This window comes from Macrosteles quadrilineatus, unplaced genomic scaffold (assembly GCF_028750875.1).
Source record: "Macrosteles quadrilineatus isolate MER2022 unplaced genomic scaffold, UCM_ALF_1.0 Scaffold_1__1_contigs__length_201487025, whole genome shotgun sequence".
NCBI classification, from domain to species: domain Eukaryota; kingdom Metazoa; phylum Arthropoda; class Insecta; order Hemiptera; family Cicadellidae; genus Macrosteles; species Macrosteles quadrilineatus.
The window spans coordinates 35,019,570-35,046,908 of NW_026542594.1; the positions used below are offsets into that span (position 1 = coordinate 35,019,570).

The 27,339-nt window shown below is 36.4% G+C and overlaps 1 protein-coding gene across 2 annotated transcripts in view; it reads right to left on the reverse strand.

The window, feature by feature from the left end:
- Nucleotides 1–27,339, reverse strand: part of LOC128982630 (protein D2-like) — a 113,466-nt gene that overhangs the window by 79,526 nt on the left and 6,601 nt on the right. Inside the window, exon 1 of one of the 2 annotated variants that reach the window (XM_054401581.1) lies at nt 2,017–2,234. The exons of the other annotated variant lie outside the window; for it this stretch is intronic. Coding sequence (XP_054257556.1) covers nt 2,017–2,076 — 60 coding nt within the window. The 5' untranslated portion in view covers nt 2,077–2,234. Of the gene's footprint in view, nt 1–2,016; nt 2,235–27,339 lie in introns of those variants that run through there. 2 annotated transcript variants of the gene reach the window in all.

A 27,339-nucleotide genomic window follows, 5' to 3' on the forward strand; every position in this document is an offset into this window, starting at 1 on the left:
AGCCCCGCGCCGCGCCGGACCAAATCAGTATTATGATAGCGCTATCTAAATGTCAATTGTGTATTCGTACCGTATTAATGTCTTCTGTGTTCGTGTTCGTGTTTTAAATGTGTTTTTGACGAGTTGCAAGCTTTGATAATGTTGTCTTCGCAACGAAACATGTAAGCTGTTGAGCAATACCATTTTTGGACTATTTGACTGAGGTATGTAAAAAACCTATTATTGTCTTACTCTTTGATCTCTGGTTACTCTTTGATTGTAACGAGCTCTCTGACGCTAGATTGATAACTCTTGGAAATATGGCTAGAGGTAGATACCTTCCTGAGGATGAACTAATTGGGAAGTTACAGGCATTCATTGGGCGCCTTAACTTGTAGGTCAACAAGAAAGCAATTGTCTGGGGTGCGCAATAATTCGATTTCGGATGAGGTGCTTTAGGGTCTCGACCTGCCCCTGTTAGATAAGATAAGATAAGATCACATTAACCATTTCAGTTTCAGCAATAATTAGCATTATATACGTTTAAAAACATAAATAAAACAGTCATTAACCTTAACAGTTGCCTCTTTCTCCTATCCTATCTTACCGTGACATTGCAACAAAACAATCAGTGTTACCATAAGACATGAAGGCAGACTGCAAAACAAAAATTCCCAGCTGATCTCCATAACCTGCACAATCGATGCGTGGTACAGGTCTGAGCAACAGTTAAAGATCCCAAAACGGCACAAGGAAGATTTCTCAGGTGCCGTTTGACTTCACTAACTGCTGACGTCACTTTGAGGGAACACCATTAGCGCAACGATGCGGTTGTGAGCCATCGGCCTCGGTGGTGTAGCGGATAGCGTGTCGGGCTGATAATCCGAATATACCGGGTTCGAATCCCGCTGGTAGCACTAACTTTTTGTCAACAATTTTTTTCATATCAGCAAGTTTGGTTGGTTTGGTTAGGTTATGGCAGTTTAATTTTATAATTATAAAATTATAAAATTGAATTTTAGGCATTTATAATTTTATTTTATGAACAAAACTATTTTTTAGATTAGTAAACCTTCATTCGATTTTTCCATTATCAGCACGTTTGGTTAGTTTGGTTAGGTTATGACAGTTTAATTTAATAATAGAAAAATTATAAAATTGTCTGTTTCTTGAGACGCAGCAGTTAATGATGTCAGCAGTTAGTGACGACAAACGGCACCTGAGAAATCTTCCATGTGCCCCACCGGAAAGATCCAGAAACTTCAAAAAAACAAATAAACATCTAACCTACACAATCGTTGTCACAAAATCACAAGGTTGTCAGGACTTAAAAATTTACCTAGCCTACACAAATGAGTGTGCTGGGTCTGAAAGGGTTAGATCAAATCCCATAGGTGACACTAACTTTGTCTTTTTGTCAAAGATTTTGTTTAGAATGCCATTTATTCATAACCGTGCATCACGGTTTTGAGGATTTGAGGCATTTATAATTTTATTTTGTGAACAGAATTTAACCTTTATTCGATTTTTTCATTATCAGCCAGTTTGGTTAATTAGGTTAGGTTATGACAGTAACTGCCGGACGCCTAAGGTCGCGTATCGTCTGGCTTTATAAAAATAGGCTGTTAGCAGGCATACCTTAGCCGATATTTTTTAACTGGTAGGCCTAGTGAAATCAATTAAGATAAGTTAGTTATAAGAACATTTGGGTACAGTTTCTTAACTGGACTATGCTAATATCGATTGAAACTATCAATTCTAGTAAACCTTCATGCAATTTTTTCACCATCAACAAGTTTGGTTGGTTAGGTTAGGTTATGATAACTTAGTTTAATTTTGTAATAGATATAGGCCTATTGAAAAATATTGATTATTATTAATCAATATTTTCAATTCGATAGTTTCAATCGATATTAGCATAGCCCAGTTAAGAAACTGTACCCGAACATTAAATTTATTGAGCATAAGTGAAAATGAATGGGCTAACCACGAATCGGCTAACAGAAAACCATGGTTTAACTTACTGGTCCTACTTACGTTAACTGTTTCAGAAGGCAACTTGTCAATAACATCCGGTACTATTTCAAGTTTATCCATTTTAAGAGAAAAATATCGCCTAATGTCTACCGTATATGTCTGACTAATCAATTTGGAGCTAGCAATAGCAAAGCAATAGCAAAATTGAACGCCGAAAGCCGAAAGGAGACCTCTTGCCGCTGACCGTCACCTGGTCCCAGTTCTAGTTCCCAAAGTAATCGTGTCGTGGTTGTGGTTCCCAGTTATGTAGAACCATAGACAAAATGACAAAAAGAATTAAATACGCAATTTAGTTTTTTTTTTTAATTACAGCGTATTCCAGAAAATAAAGAAAAACTGTTAAATTTAAAAACTGTTTTATTTAAATTACAAAAGGGTAGCCTGCGTTAATTACTGGTGCAATATTTTTTTATGGACTTCTTTAGTATGTATTCAAAGGCTTCAAATGAAAATAAAAAAGTTAGTAAAATACCCCCGCTGCAGCAAACCTGCAGGCAATGCGGATTTCAAATTGTCCTGAATCGATTTTCAATTAAATCTATTTAAATAACATTAGTTTTAACGAGTACCTCTAGGAAAGAGATTTTAAGAGATTCTATTTAAATTAAATAAATTTTAATGAGAAATTTTAGACGTAAATTTTACTGGAATGTAAGGTTCCAGTAAAATTAACGTCTAAAACTTCGTTTTCCTCGTATCAAAATCGAATTTGCGACAATAATTTTCTTTTTTAAATCTCTTTAAAATAAATGTGCTGATTGATATGGGTTGCCATTTAAAAAATTTACTCTCAGCAACCCTGTTTGTGGGTGGGGGGGGGGGGGGGGTGAATTTCAAAATATCACCAAAAAGAACCTTATTACCCTAGAAACGTCTATTGAAGATTGTTTGCATTTATGCATATTTGTGCTGAGACCATTCATTATTTAGCAGGTTAACCCTTTGTTCCTTATTTTTACCATTGGCTAGGATTTTTTCCCAATCCCGTGGGATCTTGATTTTGGACCTCTCATTAAAAATGTTTCTCCAAATCCCATTCTCTCTTTCAATGTTTTTAATAGATACATCTAAATAGGTATCCGTAATAAAGTATATCCTGCTGAATTTCGGAAAACGGCTGAAGGCAATCTGTGCTAGTTCACCAGAGGTTTCTGGAATATTAGTAAGAACCTAAAAGTAAGCCATACCGTCAATTACATACATACATTCTTCAATTTTGAGGTTCGTCTATTATATACCCTTGTTCTCCAAAGCATGGAGCAGTTTGGCCTTTTCTGGTTTTGTTGGGCATCCATCGGCAGTGGCTAATGCCCATGGTACTGGATCTAATGGGTATGTCATCAGCTTCTCAAGGTTAATATCACGTTCCTGGGACAGTAGTAAAACTCCAGAAAAATATTTCTTTTAGCTCTTATCTCAACTAATCTGTTTGCATGCAGCTTTCCCTAGATTGTGTACATTGAGTAAATTGTCTTCCACCGATTCGGGTACAGGTCTTCCAGCTGATAAACAGACCATCTAGGAATTCTGATCACGGTTTTCAACTTCAAGCAGAATAATGCATTGTTCAAAAGCATCAAGTACAGTACTTGCAAAATACTTTGCTCACATCGTTTAATTTCATTTGCTTGCACGTCACTGTGAGAACAATCTGATGACTTCACCATACTTGCATTTTGAAATTCTAACTAGCTGTGGACCCGTCCTACGCACTGGAATCAAATCAAATCAAACAAAAAAATCTATACTAAAGGACCCATGCTGCACTGCAGCGTTAAAATAAATATCATATCCGAGAAATAATCAATATCATGATTTTTTATTGTGTATTACAGTATCTTAAACTTAACTGATTCAAACGATCAATAGCTCAAATTAAAGCCTATAATTGACAGATTATTTTGAGTCTAAAACATATAAAAAACGTAAAAAATACTGGAGCTAATGATATTCAATCATAGAAAAACCTTATGAATTCTTTTATGTTGGATGTTCACCTTGCTTTTGCTTGAAACCCGTGAGATTTGAATAACTAATGTCTTAAATAAAAGCCGGTATTTCACTGAAGGATCTTAGACCAAAATATATAGGGTTATAATTATAAATAATAAAATACCGTACAATTTAAATTGAAATACGAATTAAAAATATATCAAATCTATGTTTTTTGGTCGAGTAATAAAGTAGATAAATATACGATTATGCTTGATGTGAAATATATGTGTGCATACTACCAATTTAAGACCTCAATCATGAAGATCGGACGTGTAGAAGAGCCAAAGAAACTCGGAAAAGAAAAAAAAACAAATTTAACTCCCTTTAGAAATACATGGGGGGCAAATTTCATTTACGTATAAGCCGAGTGGGACTGTCGATAAATATATACTGATGATTGATGTGAAATCTGTGCGTGCATACCTTCAATTTGAGATCTCAATAATGAAAATCGGGTGGGTAGAAGCGCCAAACGAACTCGGAAAAGAAAAACCAAATTTAACTATCATTAAAAAATACATGGGGAGAAAGTGTCGTTTACGTATAAGCCGAGCGGGACTGTAGACAAATATATGCCGATGCTTGATGTTCAATCTGTACGTTAATACCTTCAATTTGAGACCTCAATCATGAAAATCGGTCGGGTAAAAGAGCCAACCGAAATCGGAAAAGAAAAACAATTTTTTATGTATATATATTCTAACTATCATGATATTTTCGTGTTTTCTGGAACATGCTGTAATTCACAAGTGGCAAACACCTAAAATCTTAAAGTACATGTCAATACGAGCAGAAAAATGTATATTTCAAAAATTCCCACCGGGGGGGAGGGGGGGGGTATAGAACAGCCTCCGCTCTATTAAGCCCCGTTCACGTTCACACGGGGCGAGTTTACAAGCTACAAGCCGGATTTTTTACACGCAGCTAGTAAAATAGCTCAGTGTGAACGACATAGGCTACTCGCTCAAAAGCTGCGTGTAAAAAAGCTCTGGAAAAAGTTGACGCTGCCGCTACTTTACTCGCCAACTCGCCAGCTTTTGAGCGAGTAGGCGTGAAGCCGCTGCTTGATGGTGCTGGTGCCAGCTGCTGATCACCAGCGGCTGGCGAGCAGCCTAGTGTGACCCGTGCTTAAAGTAGCCCAGTGTGAACACAGTTGCTTGGGCTTGTGCGCATGTTATTCGTAGATGTCGGAGGATTTAGTTCAAACCAGCTCCAGCTACTGAGCGAGTGGAAAAAGCATCGCGTGAACGACTTAAGCACGGGTCACACTAGGCTGCTCGCCAGCCGCTGGTGATCAGCAGCTGGCACCAGCACTATCAAGCAGCGGCTTTAGGTAAATGCACCAGTAGCTGACAGTGCTCCAGAAGCTGACAATTTGAGGTTCTTTACATTATAATGTGGTCTCTTAAAAATATTTACACATGATTGCATTGTTAGAAGAACATATGTTTATTCTTGATTTGTTTACAAACAAATCAGTGAAATTTAGCCCATACTCGCTGAATGGTGGTGGTTTGAAAGTGACCTTGTCAGTACACATCACATTTAGTCGATTCCCTTAATGAAATTGTTAAGAAGGTAAGTTTGGTTTTTTGTCATTTCTCTAAATTTCTTAAATAGTATTAATGATTAGGCTCATTATTTTTTATCAATTATACCTTTGTTGACAATTTCATGATAAAATTGGGGTGTTAGGGGTTTTGGATTTAAAATTATATCAATGTCAGGCTTTGGTACACAAAAGCCATACAAGTTCCACTAGCTGACAGGGGATATTTGCTACTTGCACAATATTAAATTGGTTTTTCCCATCAAAATTTGCATGCTATTTATAATTTATCTGATCTCACATTTTTATAAAATGATTTAAATTTTTTAATTAATAAGCCAAATGATCTTTAAAAAAATGTACATTTTTTTTAATATATATAAAATATATATATATATATATTTTTTTAAATGTAAATACTTTTTATTTTAAAATATGTAAAATAAATTTTCTTAATAACGTTTTACGTGATTTTATAATTTAATTATTAAGTTAGATTTTATTCGTCTTATATATTATAAAACCCTTAGGTTTAGCAGCTAGTACATTTATAGTTCCAGTGTCAGCTACTGGGACAACTGCCAGTCAGCTACTGGTACAAGCACTTTTATCACTGTCAGCCACTGGAACACGTACAAAGGTTGAATTAAGTTTTAAAATGCTATAAAATATATTAAAATACCCCCGCCGCACCAAACCTGCAGACTAAGCGAATTTCAACTCGTCTGATTACATTTTTACTAAAATATTTCCATAAATAAGACATATTATTCCCTATTTAAATAACATTAGATTTAACGAGTGCTTAGGTTTGCTGCTACGGGGAAGGTAAAAAGTGTTTTTTGACCATACGTCAATAGTATAGGATAAAATAAATAAATTTGCCAAATTTTATCAATATATACCCATAAACAAGTAAACTACAACAATTTTCATTTTCTCCATAAGAATAACATGGGAATTTTCAATTACACTATTTTTGAATTTTCTCCGTGACCGTTAGGCATACAACAGCGCTTCAATATACTAAATTATTTCTTTTTTTAAGTTCTACAAAATGGTTTAGAAAGAAATCGCAAAATTTTTTGTTTTTAGGTTCAAAAATGGGAAAAACCCATTTTTACCCCATAAAACCCCCCATAATCCCCCGTTCCCATGGTCCGATTATGCTGGATCGCGAACTCGTTCGAATAAACGTAAGTTTACACGTTTGTACCAAATTTCATCAAAATCGGATCATTTTTGCTCGAGTTATCGCGCTAACGGACACATATATATATATATATAAATATATATATAAATATATATATATATATATATGAATTTGAACGGATGGTGTTTTTGGCCTCTAGGGACCTCAAAATGAAAAATTAAATCTGTCTCGGGTCCAGGTCTTACCATGAGTACTACGGTAATAGCTTATTCCCTATATGGGAAATTCGCTAAAACCCCTTTTTGTATGACAAATTTAATAACTACACTACATCTAGAATCACATAAAATCCGAAATATCTCTTTAGTTCCTATTTATTTAAAACCACGGATTATTAAGTGCGTATAGTTTCTTATACTGTCAGCTACTGGGGGGCGCCGGCGTCCTTCTACACGCCGGCGAGTTGGCTAGTGGACAAGCTCCGTGTGAACGAATACAAGCACACTAGCCAATTCGCCGGCTTCTTACACGCCGGCGAGTAGTGTGTAAACTCACCCCGTGTGAACGAGGCTTAAAAGAAGTAGACATATCTGTACTCCTTTTATCTATGGTATAATATAATTTGTTTAACATAACAGCTGTAAACATTCAGCGATTGAAACACAAATTCAGCATTTGGATAAAATCAAAAGACATACTAAGGGTTGACTGTAATGCTAATCATTGATACGTTCAATCTTTTGATAAGAGGATGACAGATTATTTAAATATACATAGTAAAATACTAGGATGTTTTAAAAGGATTTTTTAAATAAAGCTTTGTAATCTTTGGTTTGTTTTAGTGCAATATAATTTTCTTTTAACTAACAGCTGGTTAAATATAAAAATGCTCTATATAACTATGAGGCTATTTTATTTATTTTTTATCACAATTTTATTTACAATACTAGCTGTACCCGCTGGCTTTGCCCCGTTTAACTTCATACGTGAGCTCGTTCGCATTGCTCAATCACGTCCTGGTTGAAGTTCGTTCGCTACGCTCACTCACCTTTAGGTTGGAGCTCGTTCGCTGCGCTCACACGTCCTGGTTGAAGTTCGTTCGCTACGCTCCTCGCCTCCGGGTTGAAGTACATTCGCTACGCTCACTCACCTTTTGGTTTCAAATTAGCTGTTGTCAATAAATAAAAAAAAAAAATAATAGTGCTGCACTCTGTTGGTAATCCTTGTAACTTTAATGCTATTGAACATCATAGAACAGAACCAACTTGTTTAATTGAAACAGCTGTTATGATTCATTAATTCCATTTAAATATGAGTACTCATTAGGTTAACATGGGAAACTCCAGAGCCACTGGGGCGGAGCCCGAGAGTCCGATCAGAATAAAAACCACTTAGTTTTCCAATTTAATGCCTAAAGAATCAGTGTACCAAATTTCAGCCTCCTAGGTAAGTGGGAAGTGGGAGAATTAGTGATGAGTGAGTGAGTGAGTCAGTCAGTCAGTCAGTCAGTCAGTGAGGGCTTTGCCTTTTATAGATGTTGATTTTTCGAACATTCAACAAATACAATAACAACTATTAATAAAACGTTAGTTAGTCTCTGTCCATTGACAGATCTAACTTAAAAATATTTCAATGAAAAAATAAATAAGTAAATAAACAAGAGAAAATTAAATTGTTCAAACAAAACGTGAGCTTAGGTCCAAAACATGAATCCTTTTCAGCCTGTATATACTGGTACTGTTGTCCAAAAGGTTTAGAGCCAGGTGATTGGGGTGATTTTCAAGCTTCTTGAGATATTTTGTACTAAATTTGGTTATTTCCTCTTCAACCGTCGGAATTCCACTGTCCTTGTGAAGGATATTGTTATTAACATACCACGGGGCTTGCAGGATGAACCTTAAAACTTTTGACTGAAATCGTTGGATGATGTTTATGTTCGACATACTGGATGTTCCCCACAGTTGGATTCCATAAGTCCAAATTGGCTTCAGGATTACTTTGTATAGTAATAATTGATTTGCAATGGTCAATTTTGATTTACTATTTAGGAGCCAGGAAAGATTTTTAAATTTTAAATTTAGATACATTCTTTTGTTCCAGATGTGGTTTTTCCATGTTAATCTTTTGTCAATCGTCATGCCGAGATATTTTACTTCGTAGGATTGAGGAGGACATTATTTAAGGTTACAGGAGGACAAGTACTGTTCGGACCAATGCCCGTGTTTGACTTTAACTGACTTTATTTTAAACATACACTTAAGTGGACTGTATTATCTGACTTGCTTTGGTGACTTATTTGGGGCTAGACATGAAGAACAATACATACATTTGAAACCATTGGTTTATTAAGGCTTTCACTCATTACAGTTAACATGGATTGTTGTTTACTTTTACCTAGAAATTAAGTGTACCTTTTATCTTACAGTCATATTTAACTTTATTTAGATTTATTAGTTTAAATCTGGCCAGATGCATTTATTTCCCCAATAATTAATAATGGTTAAATGGACTTGGGAGGAAGGAAGGGAAGTGGCCACATAATGCCTGTTGAAGTTACTGATGCTAATAATGTTCACTTATGATGTTGGAGTGATCTTACCCACTTTCGAAGATCTTTACATCTTTATAGGAAGTTATTAAAGAAAATGATTACTTGAAGCACTACATATTTACATTTACTTTAAACCAATACTTAGAAACTTTAACACTGCACCAAACAAAACCCTAGACATGTTGCTTGTCTGAAAACTTTTTCCAGAAGAGAGAAAGTAGATAAGATCACCCACTACACCAAGTTCAGGCTTTGCCCACCAGAGTTCAGCACCAATCAATCACAAACACTGCATTACTTAGTTCACTCACTTTCCACCAGATTAAGGAGATTGGAGGGAAATAAGGATGGCCCAAACATCCCCCCACCCAAAATGAATATTTTAAAACAAACACATAAAAACATTAAAGCTTAATCTTGAAAAGGCAATAGACATAGTTTATTCACAGGACGAGTGAAGATTCCACTAGCAGTCTTGATCTGCGCCACCCGAACGGTTCCATCTATGCCAGGATACACTTCGAGGACTCGGCCAATGGACCATGATGTTGGAGGAAGGTTCTTGGCTGGAAGAAGTATCATCTTCCCTGGAGTGAGGTTTGGAATGGTAGTATCCCACTTCGGGCGATGCATGAGGGTGTGAATGTATTCTCGAGACCATCTCTGCCAAAAATCCTGAACACTTCGGGAGATAAGCTGCCATCTCGATCGAAAGTTTATGGGTTGAATTGACAGATCCTCTTCAGGGCGACTTAAGAGTAGAGGAGCACCCACAAGAAAATGTCCTGGAGTCAAATAATCAAACCCATCGGAAGGGCTGGATGACACTGGACACAAAGGACGGGAATTCATGATAGCTTCTATTTTCGCTAATAGAGTTGAATATTCTTCAAATGTTAAGGGACGATCTCCGATTACTCGTTTGAGGTGATGTTTCATTGATTTTACTGCGGCTTCCCAGGAACCACCAAAATTCGGAGCTGATGGAGGGTTGAACTGCCAATTGATGTGACGCTCTTCACAGTAGGACTTGATTTGGTCATTACCCTGTAGTAATACATCTCTAAGTTCTTTCAGTTCTCTGGCTGCACCCACAAAGTTTGTACCTAAATCACTATACATAGTAGCTGGCACCCCTCTCCTTGAAATAAATCTGTCCAAGGATGACAAAAAGGCTGCAGTAGAGAGATCACCGACTATATCTATATAAACAGCTCGAGTACATAGACAAACAAACATAACTACCCAACATTTATAGGTTTTAGCATTTCTCCTTCTACTCTCTTTACACACAAAAGGACCCGCTAAATCTACACCAGTGTTTACAAAAGCTCTTGTCATCTTAAATCTACAGCTAGGAACATCTGACATGAGTGGTTCTAACGGTTTAGCTCTAAACCTATAACAATTCATACACTTAAATACAATACTTCTTAAAAGATAACGTATTCCAGGAATCCAAAACTTTCTTTGAATAAGCGATTGCATTAATTGTGCTCCTCCATGTAAGGTCAACTTATGATAGTATAAGCAAATCAACTCCGCTAATCTACTCTTTCTGTGAATCAAATAAGGATGTTTCCTGGCACTTGAGACAGGAGCTTGAGCTAGGCGACCCCCCACCATTAGCAAACCCTCTTTACATTCAAAAGGAGTCAAATGTTGTAAATATCCTTTAATAGGTTTATCACTCTTAATACTGTTAATTTCTGAGGAGTAGTATTTGCCTTGTGTGAATCTAATAAGTACCTTTAAAGAATTGTTTAGTTCTAAATGAGTGAGCTCTCCAAACCTTCTTTTATTTACACTTGCTTTAACATTAGACACAAATCGCATAACATAACCTAAAACATGTTGGACCTTTGTCAGCGAAGAACATGATTGCAATAATGATTCTATAATACAATCATTATTTTTATCGGGGATCTCCTGAGTGACGAAACTACTATATTCCCTTTTTGTTTCTGGAATGGGATTAACACATTGATAATCACTACGAGGCCACTGACTAATGTCAAACTTTAGGAAGTTTGGTCCATGCCACCAAAGGTTATGATCAACTAACTGGGTAGGTAGTAACCCTCTCGAAGCAGCATCAGCTGGATTGGTTTTTCCAGGAACATGTTTCCACATAGAAGGAGGTAAAACTTCTAGAATTTCAACAACTCTGTTACAAACATAGGTTTTAAGTTGATGGGGTGGTGTATGTAACCATGACAGAACCGTACTGCTATCAGTATAACATATGGTATCATAAGTGGGCAAATTGGATAGGAAGTCATTCAATGACCTTATTAGCCTGGACAGAAGCAAAGCACCATTTAGTTCCAACCGAGGAATTGTCACCGGTTTGAGTGGAACAACCTTACTTTTAGATTTGAGTAGGTTAACATTTACTTGATTGTCAGAAGACTTTACCCTAAGGTAAACACATGCTCCGTAACCCTTTTCACTTGCATCACAGAAACCTATCACCGAGATTTGGTCTGGGTCCCTGAAACTTATATACCTGGGTATTCGGATCTTCTCTATTTCCTCCAGCTGAGAAAAAAATTCCAGCCATAACTGAGCCAAGGGAGCAGGGAGATTTTCGTCCCAATCAATGCCAGCAAGCCAAAGCCTTTGAATGAAATACTTTATCCAAAACGTAACAGGAGTGAGATAACCATTTATGTCATAAATGCGCGCGACTTGTGACAACACACCTCTTTTCGTAGTTACTGGATTTTCATTGGACAACTTGTAACAAAATACATCGGATGTAGGGTCCCATAGAAAACCTAAAAGTTTAATGCAATGGGATGATTCAAAGGATACAAAAACATTTTGTTCTTCATCAGGAATGTGTGATAACACATTTGGACTGTTACTAGCATACTTTCTGAGTGAAAATCCTCCTTTACTTAGCAAATTAGTCACTTCATGGTACAACTGAACAGCTTCCTGTTCTGTATTAACTGCACATACCATGTCATCAATATACATGTTGGACGTGAGGGCCTTTGAGGCAGCTGGGTAACTTTCCCCTTCATCTGCAATTAACTGTTTTATTGTTCGTTGAGCTAGAAAAGGACTACAGGTTAATCCAAAAGGCAGAGTTGTAAGTTCCCATTCTGTAATAGGTTGACTAGAATCATTTCGCCACAATAAATGTGTGTACTTAGTGTCATTAGGATTAAGACCTATACATCTGTACATCTGTTTGATATCACCTATTAGAGCTATGGGGTTCATTCGAAAATATAACAAGATCTGAGATATATCAGATTGTAATTTAGGACCTGATAATAGAAAATCATTTAATGATTTGCCCGTATTACTTTTTTCACTAGCATTGAAGACCACTCGCACTTGTGTAGTTGTACTTTCCTTGACAACAGCATGATGAGTTAATAGATAATCTACTCTTGCAGTGGCAGGCCGCATATGCCCTTGTGTTACATAGTCTTCTAAATTAGTATTGTACTGGTTTTGGAAATCAGGAAATTTTGCCATTCTTCTTTCTAAGCTAAGAAGGCGTTTATGAGCTACCTGTCTTGTGGATCCTAAATCATCTGGAGGTACAGCTCCCTTGAATGGAAGAGAAACTTGATATCTCCCATTACTATCACGAGTGGTGGTTTCTCTGAAAACCTTTTCACAGAAAACATCATTATCATCTGTGGGAACTACATGAGTGGGTTCTTCAGACTCCCAAAATCTTCTTAACATATCATCAAGGGATGGTGTTTGGGTAAACATGGTTTGAGCGACAGAAGAGTTTTGAACAATGGGAATTTTACCAAAAATGATAAATCCAAAAATTGTATCTAAAGCTGCTGGAGAACCTTTGATATGCACCAAACTCTCGGAGAGTATGTCGGAGTAATGTTGAACACCTAAGAGGACATCAATCGATCCAGGTTTATCGAATTTGGGATCAGCTAGTTGTATATTACCAAACCTGTTGTGTATACTTGGGTCGAGCTTGGTTTTTGGCATGTTAGAGGATATAGTTTGCAAAACTATTGCTTCTACTGACAGAATGGGGTCTTCCCTATGAAGAGGAACAATGGAGCAAGATACACAACCCCGATTATTAGAGAATGAAGATGATCCAACACCTACCACATCAACTGAGTACCTTTTGCGGGGTAATCGTAAAGTTTGTGCTAGGGACTCTGTAATAAATGATGACTCACTGGCGGGATCAACAACCATACGACATTTCACCCAGTCACCTGTAGAGGACATAACTCGACCTTGGACTGTACCTAACAACCCAGTTGTACTTTGTTTTTTGCTTGTGATTTCACATGACAATTTAATGCATTAGTGGAAGGCTCGTTACTTCCAGGAACATGAGTAGGGAGGGTTTTACTGGTTTCAGTGCTACATTGTGGTATTTGTGGTGTGTCACGGTGCAACAAGGAGTGATGGTTTTTGTTTTTACATGTTCGACAACTGAACTTACTTCTACAGTTAGCACGTGGGTGTGGCCCTAAACAAGCATAACACAGCTTCAAATTATTTGCTGTCTCGAGTCTTTGTGTAGGAGACATTGCAATGAACCTTTCACAGGAACTTACTTTATGTGTGTCCTGATTTTTACACAATGGACACTTAACCTTATCATTGTACATTTCTACCCCTTTGGTTTGAGGTGTGCTACCTTTTGGTTCTTGAGCGTTAGACATAAAAGACTTAGTAGTTGAACTTTGTTTGATACATTTAATGGATTTTCCACTTTGGGGAGAGTAGTTGGGGTTTGTATTTGGCTTACTTACATTGGGGGCCTGCACCAAGGAGGCAACTTTATACTGCTCAGATACAAACAATGATAAGTCCTTAAAAGTAGGGAAATCCTTATGAGAATTCTTATCTTCGAATAAACGCTTAGTGACAGGATCAAGAACATTCATGGCTAAATTGAATACAACGAAATCAGCTAAATCAGGAATTTTCAAAGCTTTCAGGGATTCATATTGAACACAAAATACATCAATAAACTGTCTTAAGTTGTTAGAAGAACCATTCATGAATGGTTTAAAATGAAGTAGTTTATTCAGATAGTGTGTACCCACTAACCTCTTATCTGTATACCTTTCTACTAGCTTATCATATGCTGCTTGATAATTCTCCTCATTAAAATCAAAGTGATCAATAACTGATAGAGCAGGTACCTCTAAATATGATTTCAAAAAAGAAAACTTTTGTATAGGAGCTAACTCGGTTTCATGCACAAGTGTATCAAATAAAGACCTAAAAGCTGGAAACTTTTCCAAATCACCTTTGAACTTTGGAATGTCAATTGGGGGTAATTTTGGCCTCAGTTGTTTTACATCATGAGTAATAGGAAGTACAACATCTTTTTTTCGATTGTCTAGAATCAACTGACTTTGAGCAACAACATTATAATACAAATCCTCATATGCATCAGAGGTACTTTCAATGGTCACTGCAGACTCTATTATTAAATTTAATCTTGCTAACTTATCTTGAATTTCATTGAATAACGTATAATCACTTTCAACCTTTTGTGCTCTCGCAATAAATACATTTTCATTTTCTGGTAACTTCTTAATTAAATCATAAGTAGTTTGTAGTTTACGAAATAATCTCTCACGCTTCTCAAAACAAGCCTTACTTTCTAACTCCTCTTTCGTACCCATCTTAATTAAATCTATAAATCAATAATTTTATAGTTTAAAAGATAAAACCACTTAAATAAGTTGATTTATTTACAAATATAAATATATTTATGCATAAATCCTTCTTTTCTTTTCATGAAAATTAAAAGAGAAATTTACAGGGAAATACATGAGCATTAGCAACCTTGAATGAACAATAGCTTGATAAGCTTATCTCTCCCAGACATGAAAGACACTATTGAATTTTGTACAAATAAATAAACCCTTTAAAGTCACCAAACTTATTTATTTATTAATATAACTTATCCGGCTCGAAGGACCAAATGTTCGGACCAATGCCCGTGTTTGACTTTAACTGACTTTATTTTAAACATACACTTAAGTGGACTGTATTATCTGACTTGCTTTGGTGACTTATTTGGGGCTAGACATGAGGAACAATACATACATTTGAAACCATTGGTTTATTAAGGCTTTCACTCATTACAGTTAACATGGATTGTTGTTTACTTTTACCTAGAAATTAAGTGTACCTTTTATCTTACAGTCATATTTAACTTTATTTAGATTTATTAGTTTAAATCTGGCCAGATGCATTTATTTCCCCAATAATTAATAATGGTTAAATGGACTTGGGAGGAAGGAAGGGAAGTGGCCACATAATGTCTGTTGAAGTTACTGATGCTAATAATGTTCACTTATGATGTTGGAGTGATCTTACCCACTTTCGAAGATCTTTACATCTTTATAGGAAGTTATTAAAGAAAATGATTACTTGAAGCACTACATATTTACATTTACTTTAAACCAATACTTAGAAACTTTAACACTGCACCAAACAAAACCCTAGACATGTTGCTTGTCTGAAAACTTTTTCCAGAAGAGAGAAAGTAGATAAGATCACCCACTCCACCAAGTTCAGGCTTTGCCCACCAGAGTTCAGCACCAATCAAACACAAACACTGCATTACTTAGTTCACTCACTTTCCACCAGATTAAGGAGATTGGAGGGAAATAAGGATGGCCCAAACAAGTACCTATTCTGGTAGTGAAGGTTGTAACGCTGCTAGTAATGTTTAGAACAAGGGGAAATCGGACTGATCACCCGATAGGATTTATTGCTGTTTGGAGGGACGCCTTCAACTGCCCCAATACACAATATTACTAGTAGGTCTTGCAATTGCCGCTTCTCCACTGAAGGAGCAAGATCAATTCAATCTTTAGCCAAGGGAGCTACACGTGCCGACCATCAGTAGCCCTCAGGTTTGTGCATGAGTACTGATAAGCCCAGCTGATGGATAAGGAAAACTGTGCATTTATGGTGTGGATGCCGACCTGACTGATTGTGGATATCCAGGACAACACCCTCTTCTCTTCAGGAATATTTTATTGAGGATATTATTTAAAGAGGTAATGCAGATATTTTATTTGTAAATTTTATGTATCAAAATCAATAAAGTAGTTTATGTTGCCTCGAATGATTAATATGGTTAGAATTATAAAATTCTAACATTGACTTTTCATGCCTAGACAATCTCAAAAAGCACATGTTTCTAAAAATTTGTAAAATAGGTAAAATATATTTTATTAGGAATTTTTGCTGATAATCAAAGAAAAATAAACGTTATGGGTGTTAATTTAATATCAAGCATAACTTGAAATTTAAAGCTAACTAGTGTTGTACAAAAAATTTTGTGAATAGTGAGTAAAGTAAATTACAATCATTGTTGGGCTGTAAATGTTAAAATATTAAAAATCCAGTAGTATTTTTATTAAATTAATTACTTGGTTTTGCTGAAAACTGTAAATAATATCTCAAACGTTAGTAAATTTGTAAATATTAGGCTATATTTTTAATAATCAACATTTTATGTAGCTACATTGTCTAGGTCAAATTCATTTAATTGTACATATTTTATGTTCCATTTTGTCAATTTTAACTGGGTCAAAAATCATAATTAGTGTTCTCATTGTTTGATGTATAATTTAATGCGTAATAGATTCTTGAGGTTAAAATAATTATTGCATGATTTCAATACATCATAGTAGGTGTGATACAATGATTAAATCATACTGTATAAGCTTTTGGGCAGTTACAATTGTAGCATATTATTTGGAATACAGATCAAACAGATTATTATGCAGATAATATCCAGGACCTGGCATTATCACAAGAAGTTGTTTACAAAGTTGCATATTTTTATCTATTATCTTTGAACTAGTGTGATTATCTTTGGTGAAAATATTTGGTAATATTTAAATATTTGTATTTATGTACGATTGTTATTTGTAATACACACTGTGACAAATTAGTTGAATTATTTATTTAAACAGGGAACAACTATTGCATTTATTTAATGTTTTACAACACAACTCATTTTATATTCAAATCTGGTTACAAGAGCATGAGCATAATTCATCACTATGACATTCAAAAGTTATGTTTTGGCTTAAAAGTGTGGCACTGGAACTTGTTTGGTTAAATATATATATATATTATGTTTATGGTGAGATCATTTACTATTCAGTAAGGAATTTTGTAGGGTTTTTTTGGCTACTGCTGCTGGGATTTGATCTAAGAGCCTGGACACTCTGGTCACTGCTTTGCACTCTACCGCACTTGGTCTACCCACTGCTATGTTTCTGGACATTTGGACCTGACTGGTCAATCACCACTGATGCTGTGGACCTACCTACTTCAGACTGAGCCCGAGATCATCTGTCTTCAACCGATAAGTCAGACATCTTATTCTTTAGTCCAAAATATCTTACCATATCTGATCTCAGAGCTTATCCCGGATTAATCAAATAAACACTTGGCTAGCCAGACATTGTGGACACTTGGTGCTTGAGTGCCCCACCTCTAGGTGTGTGTGAGACTATTAAGTGCCACAGGAATATTTGAGTGCCTGGATGTCGACACGCCTCATCGGAGAATATTTATTATAATTTACTTAGCCTGGTTAGGCTAAGTAAATTATAATCCCTAGACTAACCCTAGACAAACCCCTAGGACCAATAATATTCTGGAACCTGATCTAGCGTATGGAGGACCGTCTCATAGTAAGAGAGCAGTATATGGTGAAGTAGCGAGCATTACTCAAAAATCCGCTGAATCGAGGAAGCCATCGATAACTTGTTGGAATTGTGACCTCCCTGGACACAGCTTTAGCACTTGCAGGAAACAGCGCAAGAAGAAGTTCTGCTTTGGTTGTGGAAACCCTGACACAGTGAAAACTGACTGCACTAAATGCAATCCAAAAAACGGATAAGTTTGGGGGCCAGCCACTCTCAACAGGTTGACTCCCTATCATGTAGCAACCCAACTGTATTTTTGAATTATGTTTTTCAGACTAACGGAAAAGATAATAGGCCTTATTTAGACGTTAGGATTTTTGGAAAGAAATGTAGGGCACTTTTGGATTCTGGAGCTTCCAACACTGTTTTGGGTCAAGATGGTTTAAAAATGTTAGAAGGTACTCCAGCTCGCTTGAGATTGACACAACATAAGTGGGTAGAGACTGCCGGAGCGCAAAAACATGCTATTACAGGGCAATTAACTATTCCTATTACCTTGGAAGGGCAAACCAGAGAAGTTTGTGTTTTAGTTGTGCCTAGTATGAAACAACCATTGATTCTTGGTATTGATTTTTGGGAGAAAATGCAGTTAATCACTGATTTACATAATAGAATATGGGAATTTGCACCTCCACAGTCAAAGATTGCCTCATTAGAACTATCTGCTGGACTTACATCGGAATCACATCTGACAGAAGAGGAAAAGTCAAGACTTCAAGAGTTGGTGGAAGATCATTTTAAGCAACAGTCAGGAACCCTTGGAAGAGCAATTGGCGTAGAACATGTGATAGACACAGGGAACGCACCTCCAATAAAACAGAGGTACTATCCTATGTCCCCAGCTAGACTCAAGACTGTCTACGAGGAGCTTGAGAAGATGTTGGAATTAGGTGTTGTGGCTCCATCAAAAAGTGGTTGGTCTTCTCCCATTGTACTTGTTGACAAACCCGATGGTTCGAAGAGGTTTTGTGTGAACTTCAAACGGGTCAATGATGTGACCAAACCAGATGCCTACCCTCTGCCCCATGTCACCACCATTTTGGATCGCCTTAGGGATGCTCGATACCTCTCATCGCTGGATATAAAGTCTGCGTATTGGCAGATCCCACTCTCTGTGGACAGCCGAGAGAAGACAGCCTTTACCGTACCTGGGCGTGGGTTGTTTGAGTTCTTAACCATGCCGTTCGGCCTTCACAATGCCCCAGCTACTTGGCAGCGGTTTATTGATTCAGTCATCGGAGCAGACCTGGAACCGAATGTCTTTGTCTATCTGGATGACATTGTCATTATAACCAACACTTTTGATCGCAATCTTGAAGTGCTTAAAGAAATATTTTCTCGCCTCCGCTCTGCTAATGTGACTCTCAATAAGGACAAATGTCATTTGTGTTGTAAGGAGCTTAGGTACCTTGGTTATGTTGTTGACCAGCGAGGATTGCGCGTGGACCCAGACAAGATTGAAGCTATCATCAAGATCCCTAGACCAAGCAATCAGAAGGCCGTGAGACAGTTCTGCGGTACAGCTTCATGGTACCGACGTTTCATACCAGATTTCGCCAGTAGATTGTATCCTTTAACAAAAATGCTGAAGAAGAACCAACGTTTTGAGTGGACCAAGGAAGCAGAAGAGGCCTTTGAGGATATCAGAAGCTGCCTTGTTAAAGCCCCTATTTTGACATGCCCAGATTTTAACAAACCTTTTATTGTGTCTTGCGATGCGTCTGGTGTTGGGATTGGTGCGGTGTTAAGCCAAAATTGTGAGCAGGGAGAGCAAGTGATTGCCTATGCAAGTAGGACTTTATCTAAAGGTGAACAAAAGTTGTCGGCCACTGAGCGTGAGTGTCTTGCTGTGATATGGGCTGTGGAGAGATTTAGGCCTTATATTGAAGGTACTCATTTTACGGTCATCACAGACCATTATAGTTTGTTGTGGCTCTTCCGGCTTAAGAATCCACAGGGACGTCTAGCGAGATGGGCTCTGCGTCTTCATCCCTATAGTTTTGACCTTATCCACCGGGAAGGTAAAGAACACGTGGTACCAGACTTGTTGTCTAGATCAACTCTACCAGAAGAGGATAATATCCCGGCAGTATCTGCAACAGTTCCAGATGGGAGTGATACCATCAAGGAAGATAGATGGCACAAGAAGATGTTAAGAAGCGTTCAAGAAGACAATGAACTTTATCCCTTGTGGAAGACTGATGGCGATACCCTTTGGAAGCGGGTTTCTAGTAAGGAAACTCGTCTGGAAAGAGCTGATGAATGGAAGAAGGTCCCACCAAAACATGAAAGGACAGAAATACTTCGCCAACTTCATGATATTCCAACTGCAGGTCACCTTGGAGTCACCAAAACATTTGAGAGAGTGAAGAGCTTGTACTATTGGCCAAAAATGAGGAAAGATATAGCGAACTATGTGTCCCGATGTCGTGTATGTCAACAAAGTAAGGCTGAACAGACTAAGCCAGCAGGAATGATGGGAGCCAGTAGAGCGGTGCATAAACCTTGGACTATGGTAGCTGCCGATTTGTTAGGTCCTTTTCCACGCTCAACGTCAGGCTATCGATATATTTTAGTAGTAGTAGACACTTTTACAAAGTGTTGTTTGTTATTTCCTCTTCGTGCTGCCACTGCAAACTTAGTCGCCCAGCACCTTGAAAGGGATGTTTTCTTGCTTTGGGGAATCCCTCGATTTTTGATTTGCGACAACGGTCCTGAATTCATTGGAAAACCTGTTAAGGATTTAGCCAAGGAGTACAAGGTGAAGATATTGTACAATGCTAGCAGGCATCCCCAGTCAAATCCAGCTGAGCGGGTGAATAAAACCATTGGGAATATGTTGAGGGCTTATGTAGGTGACAATCACCGTCATTGGGATAAAGAGTTGCCCAAGATTGGTTTCGCACTTCGTTCTGCAAGACATGACACCACTGGATACACTCCTAACTATCTAAATTTTGGCCAGGAGTTGAACTTAAATCTGGAAGATGAAGACAAGACTGAAGATACACCTGAAGAAGTAGAGGACAACCAAGTCTATGGACGAAAGCTGAGGGGTCTAAGGATAATCTACTCTACAGTTCAAGAGAAGATGGAACAGGCTCATCAGAAGAATGCTGCAAGGTACAACCTGAGAAGACGGCATCAAGAGTATAAAGTGAATGACCTTGTCTGGAAGAAGAACTACCAGCAGTCTGACGCCACCAAAAACTTTTCAGCTAAGTTAGCTTCGAAGTTTCTTGGACCTTTCACAATCACCAGAAGAGTATCGCCACTTATCTATGAGCTGACTGACCAGGCTGGGAAGAATGTTGGCACATGGCACGTAGAAGACCTCAAGCCTTACGCCTAATTGAGGAATTTGCAGGCAACTTCCTTCTGCTTGGGGGGTGTTTGTAACGCTGCTAGTAATGTTTAGAACAAGGGGAAATCGGACTGATCACCCGATAGGATTTATTGCTGTTTGGAGGGACGCCTTCAACTGCCCCAATACACAATATTACTAGTAGGTCTTGCAATTGCCGCTTCTCCACTGAAGGAGCAAGATCAATTCAATCTTTAGCCAAGGGAGCTACACGTGCCGACCATCAGTAGCCCTCAGGTTTGTGCATGAGTACTGATAAGCCCAGCTGATGGATAAGGAAAACTGTGCATTTATGGTGTGGATGCCGACCTGACTGATTGTGGATATCCAGGACAACACCCTCTTCTCTTCAGGAATATTTTATTGAGGATATTATTTAAAGAGGTAATGCAGATATTTTATTTGTAAATTTTATGTATCAAAATCAATAAAGTAGTTTATGTTGCCTCGAATGATTAATATGGTTAGAATTATAAAATTCTAACATTGACTTTTCATGCCTAGACAATCTCAAAAAGCACATGTTTCTAAAAATTTGTAAAATAGGTAAAATATATTTTATTAGGAATTTTTGCTGATAATCAAAGAAAAATAAACGTTATGGGTGTTAATTTAATATCAAGCATAACTTGAAATTTAAAGCTAACTAGTGTTGTACAAAAAATTTTGTGAATAGTGAGTAAAGTAAATTACAATCATTGTTGGGCTGTAAATGTTAAAATATTAAAAATCCAGTAGTATTTTTATTAAATTAATTACCTACTTGGTTTTGCTGAAAACTGTAAATAATATCTCAAACGTTAGTAAATTTGTAAATATTAGGCTATATTTTTAATAATCAACATTTTATGTAGCTACATTGTCTAGGTCAAATTCATTTAATTGTACATATTTTATGTTCCATTTTGTCAATTTTAACTGGGTCAAAAATCATAATTAGTGTTCTCATTGTTTGATGTATAATTTAATGCGTAATAGATTCTTGAGGTTAAAATAATTATTGCATGATTTCAATACATCATAGTAGGTGTGATAAAATGATTAAATCATACTGTATAAGCTTTTGGGCAGTTACAATTGTAGCATATTATTTGGAATACAGATCAAACAGATTATTATGCAGATAATATCCAGGACCTGGCATTATCTCAAGAAGTTGTTTACAAAGTTGCATATTTTTATCTATTATCTTTGAACTAGTGTGATTATCTTTGGTGAAAATATTTGGTAATATTTAAATATTTGTATTTATGTAGGATTGTTATTTGTAATACACACTGTGACAAATTAGTTGAATTATTTATTTAAACAGGGAACAACTATTGCATTTATTTAATGTTTTACAACACAACTCATTTTATATTCAAATCTGGTTACAAGGGCATGAGCATAATTCATCACTATGACATTCAAAAGTTATGTTTTGGCTTAAAAGTGTGGCACTGGAACTTGTTTGGTTAAATATATATATATATTATGTTTATGGTGAGATCATGTACTATTCAGTAAGGAATTTTGTAGGGTTTTTTTGGCTACTGCTGCTGGGATTTGATCTAAGAGCCTGGACACTCTGGTCACTGCTTCGTACTCTACCGCACTTGGTCTACCCACTGCTATGTTTCTGGACATTTGGACCTGACTGGTCAATCACCACTGATGCTGTGGACCTACCTACTTCAGACTGAGCCCGAGATCATCTGTCTTCAACCGATAAGTCAGACATCTTATTCTTTAGTCCAAAATATCTTACCATATCTGATCTCAGAGCTTATCCCGGATTAATCAAATAAACACTTGGCTAGCCAGACATTGTGGACACTTGGTGCTTGAGTGCCCCACCTCTAGGTCAGGGCCGGACTTAGGACTTCAGAGGCCCCGGGCGAATTTGCCGATGGGGCCCCCAGTATGATTATACGAGAACATATACGGTACACAATGTAACGCATTTACATGCACACTAATTTTAAATAGCTAATTTCAAGGTGAATTAATATGTAAACCTGTTAGAATGCTGTATTTTGCATAAACTAATTGTATGTAATATTTTAAGTCTGAAAATAGCTACAATGTACGGTGTTATTTTATGATTTGTTCTTGTTGTAATTGTATTTATACAATTTTAATATACCTAGCAGGTACCTTACACATTTTTTGCAATACATTAAAATGTAATATCCTTTACAACAAATAATGAAAACTATAGATAAAATAAAAATAAAATAACACGTAATTGTAAAAGGTTTAATTTATTTTTTTTACTGTAATACACATTCTATTTGGTGCTTGAATGAAAACTCAAATGAAAAATAACTAACATTAATTAATGGAATAAGTTATATTTAAACACGTGATGTAAGTCGGAGATAATGCATAAACTTTTAAAGCTTTAATATATTTTATAACTTACTATAATTTTACTAACAAACCTTTTACTGTACTAAGTTTATAAGATACAAGTCAAAACAATTTTAAAGTTTACTTTTTATAGATTAATCATTATAAAGTTTAGAACATAGTTATTTTCCCTATAAATAAATGTCACTTCCTACTCTGATACGTTGGCATGGCAATTAAAACCTCCTGCTTTTCCTACATTTCTTGGCTGCACTAAAACTATAAAATCATAAACTATGACTTATGTTTATTTTCATAGTGGTTTTGGCATGGAATTCTCGTTTGTATAATATGTTAAAAGTCCTAGCATGAAAAGCACCATTAAGAACTTTAACGAGTTTGAGTTTTTTCTTGACGAGTAAAATGTTACAATACAAGTCTAATAACCAATCACAAGCTAACCATTTATATGAGTAAACTAAAAGATGTTCAAATGTATTCAATATAAATTAATACAGCACAAACATAACATTCAATACAACATTAATTTGTTCTTTGTAGTGTTTGCAGAATTAATAATAAAATACAACACAAAAGTACGATAATGTCAACCAAAAACACACTAGGAGTAAAGTGATTTAAATTGTTTTGGATTGGCGATAAGGCATTGTATGTATGTGTATGCACGTGCGTGAGACAGACAAGACTAGACAGGATCCCTTATCAGCTCATTATCATTTATTGTTGCAGCTGCTTGTTGAGCGCTTTTTACGATTTCAGTCGACAACGCTCGCCCGCTCCCAAATAATGTAATTTTTGTTAACATCAGACGACCCTAGTTGTCATAAAATGTCTATATAGATTTTTTATCCTACTGGCACTGTATGATTTTGACTCTATCGACTAAATTGAAGATCCGAATTTCGACGTATAACTTAATTACTATTTTATAAAACCTTTTAATTGAATGGGTAATATAATACTTCTGCCCCTTAAAATCGTGAATGACATATACTAGAGGTAAAAGAATAACATCTAATAAAACATATTTTTCAAACAATGTTTTTATTTTTCAAAAGTATTAGATCTCAATTTAATCTCCATTTAACCCCAACACAATTGTACAAGTTACGTTCTACGTTAGGACAAGAGTTTTCATATTATGTATTGTATTTTTTGCCCCAAGCGAAGGGGCCCCCTTCAACTTTATCACCGCGGCCGTAGGTTTGTGTGAACGGCTTCATTGAAACTCAAACTGGTCCGTCACAGCCTAGCAGCTATGCTCGTGTAAACTTGGTCTAAGCGCGGGGCCCAGTGCAACCCTGAGGAAAAGTCCCTTAGAGTCAAGAATTTTGGTCCTAGTAATACCTTAAAGTTCATCTAACTATAACCTTAAATATAGGATAACGACAATAAAGCTGTTAAAAAAGAAGATCATTCGGTAAGTGTCTGATTAATTTTCGAAGATATTAATAAAAACTACTGTGCAAGGGGCCCCTTCGGGGCCCCCCTAGGCCCGGGGGCCCCGGGCGCTCGCCCCGTCCGCCCCTAGGTAAGTTCGGCCCTGCTCTAGGTGTGTGTGAGACTATTAAGTGCCACAGGAATATTTGAGTGCCTGGATGTCGACACGCCTCATCGGAGAATATTTATTATAATTTACTTAGCCTGGTTAGATTTAAGTATTGTGCATGTTCTTGTTTGATGATATGTTTATGGTTATGTGTATGTATTTATGAATTTATCTATATAAATAAAATTACAGTTTTGTCTGTACATTGCTTAGAATCATGCAGTTTTTTGTTATTTTTACGTTTCATAGCCTAAGAAAGCCGAAACGAGTCTTATCTCAATTTCTGTCTGTATGTCTGTCTGTTTGTCCATTCTGTGGTTGCGTCTGTAACGCCGAAAGGTCATTTTACGCGGCCTACTCCTAGAAAACTAGATTACCGATCAAGGTTTTAATAATTTTTCTGTATTTACTGAATTGGTGAGAGTGTCTTTGGTTATAAAAACATGGCCTCGCTTCTTTGAAAACAAAATAACAAACCACCAAAAACCCAATTTTGTTCGATTTTTGTCAAATTTTCTCCCAATGTTTACTATTACATTTTATGAAATAACGATCAGCTGTTTGGATTAGTTCTCACTTCTAGCTGTCACTGATATGATTACATTCAAAGTTGTTTACAAATACCGCAACCATTTCCGATCAAGTTTTGTCAGCACATCCAAACCAAGTGAGATTAAAAACGTTGTGCCTTACTTAACCGGTTTAATTAATCGCAAGTGCAACGATTGTTCTTGAGTTTTGATAACCAGGGAAAATACCGTGAATCAGTGTTGTATTAGTGCAAGGAAACTTACATTTTTTTTAATCATCGTCACCAATACCGTAGCTTACAAAGGTTTCCACTCATTGACGGCGCTTCAAGGACAGTTGTGTTACAGTTGTGTTAAGTGCAAAGTAAAAAATCACAGCTGCAGTGGGTGATCGTGGATTTCGCTGTGATCGTACCGTAACAGAGGTTTAATTTAACAGATGTAGCTAAACTCGCTTATCCAATGTGTCACTTTTGGTTTCTACTTACTTACATTTCGACAACGATATCGGTACTTTTCCTACTTAGGAAATAAAACTACAAACGTACAAAACCCCAGATTTGTGCGTTTTTTGTCACATTTCCTCTGAATGTTTGCTAGATATATGTTCCGATTATCGTTTAGAGATTACGTAATCTTTTAAATAAGAAACCTTTGTTTGGATAAAGGTGGTTTCTTCAAACTGTCATTAATATGTTAACATCTTTTCTCAAATGTAAACGTTGGTTTTTGATACTGCTACTTTTCTTTAGAACCGGTGGTAGCAGTAAGAATAATTTTTACATACAAACACACACTAATTTCAATATTTATTTATAAACACTGCACCTTATTGCTTAATAAATTTATTTGATGTCTTACTGTATAATTTTTAGCGTTTTCTGTCTGGATTCCAAAATGTTGTGTGGACTCAATTCTGTATTTGTGTGTGTATGTCTATTGGTAACGCATTAATGTCCTTATTTTTCGTGGAAAAGACAAGAGCACCATTGTTAATAAAACTTTCAACCCGAATAAAGTGTGCAGTAGTGAGGTTGAGGTAGTGTTTTAACTACTTTTAACCAGTGTGAAAAGTAACTTTCAATTACAGGCCTACCTTAAGGCTATGCCTCATAGATCTATACTGTAAAGCAATTCCTTTCATCGTTACATATAAAATATGGACTAACACGAGCGGGGGACATTTAATTGATATAAGGTTTTAACTTACTACAAGATTCCCGTACGTAGAACGGGCAAACAGCTAGTATGTATTTAAAATGACTTTTCAGCACGGTGGCCACCTGCAGTTGCACTCAATTGATTAATTAATTTTTATATTGTAGTATTATTTGCTGAATATCTTGCTTTTGGTGAAACATATACTAAAGTTTATCTTGAGCAGACATTATCAGATTTATTTATGTAAATTTTGGAAATACTTTATTATTTCATATTTTGTGGCTCAAGTGACATTGAGGGTTGAATATATAAATTGGAGCCACATTGAAATTATATATTTTGCATGTAACAATCTGATAGCTGAATAAATATTGTGTCTGCTAACTGGTTATCATCTATTTGCCTGTC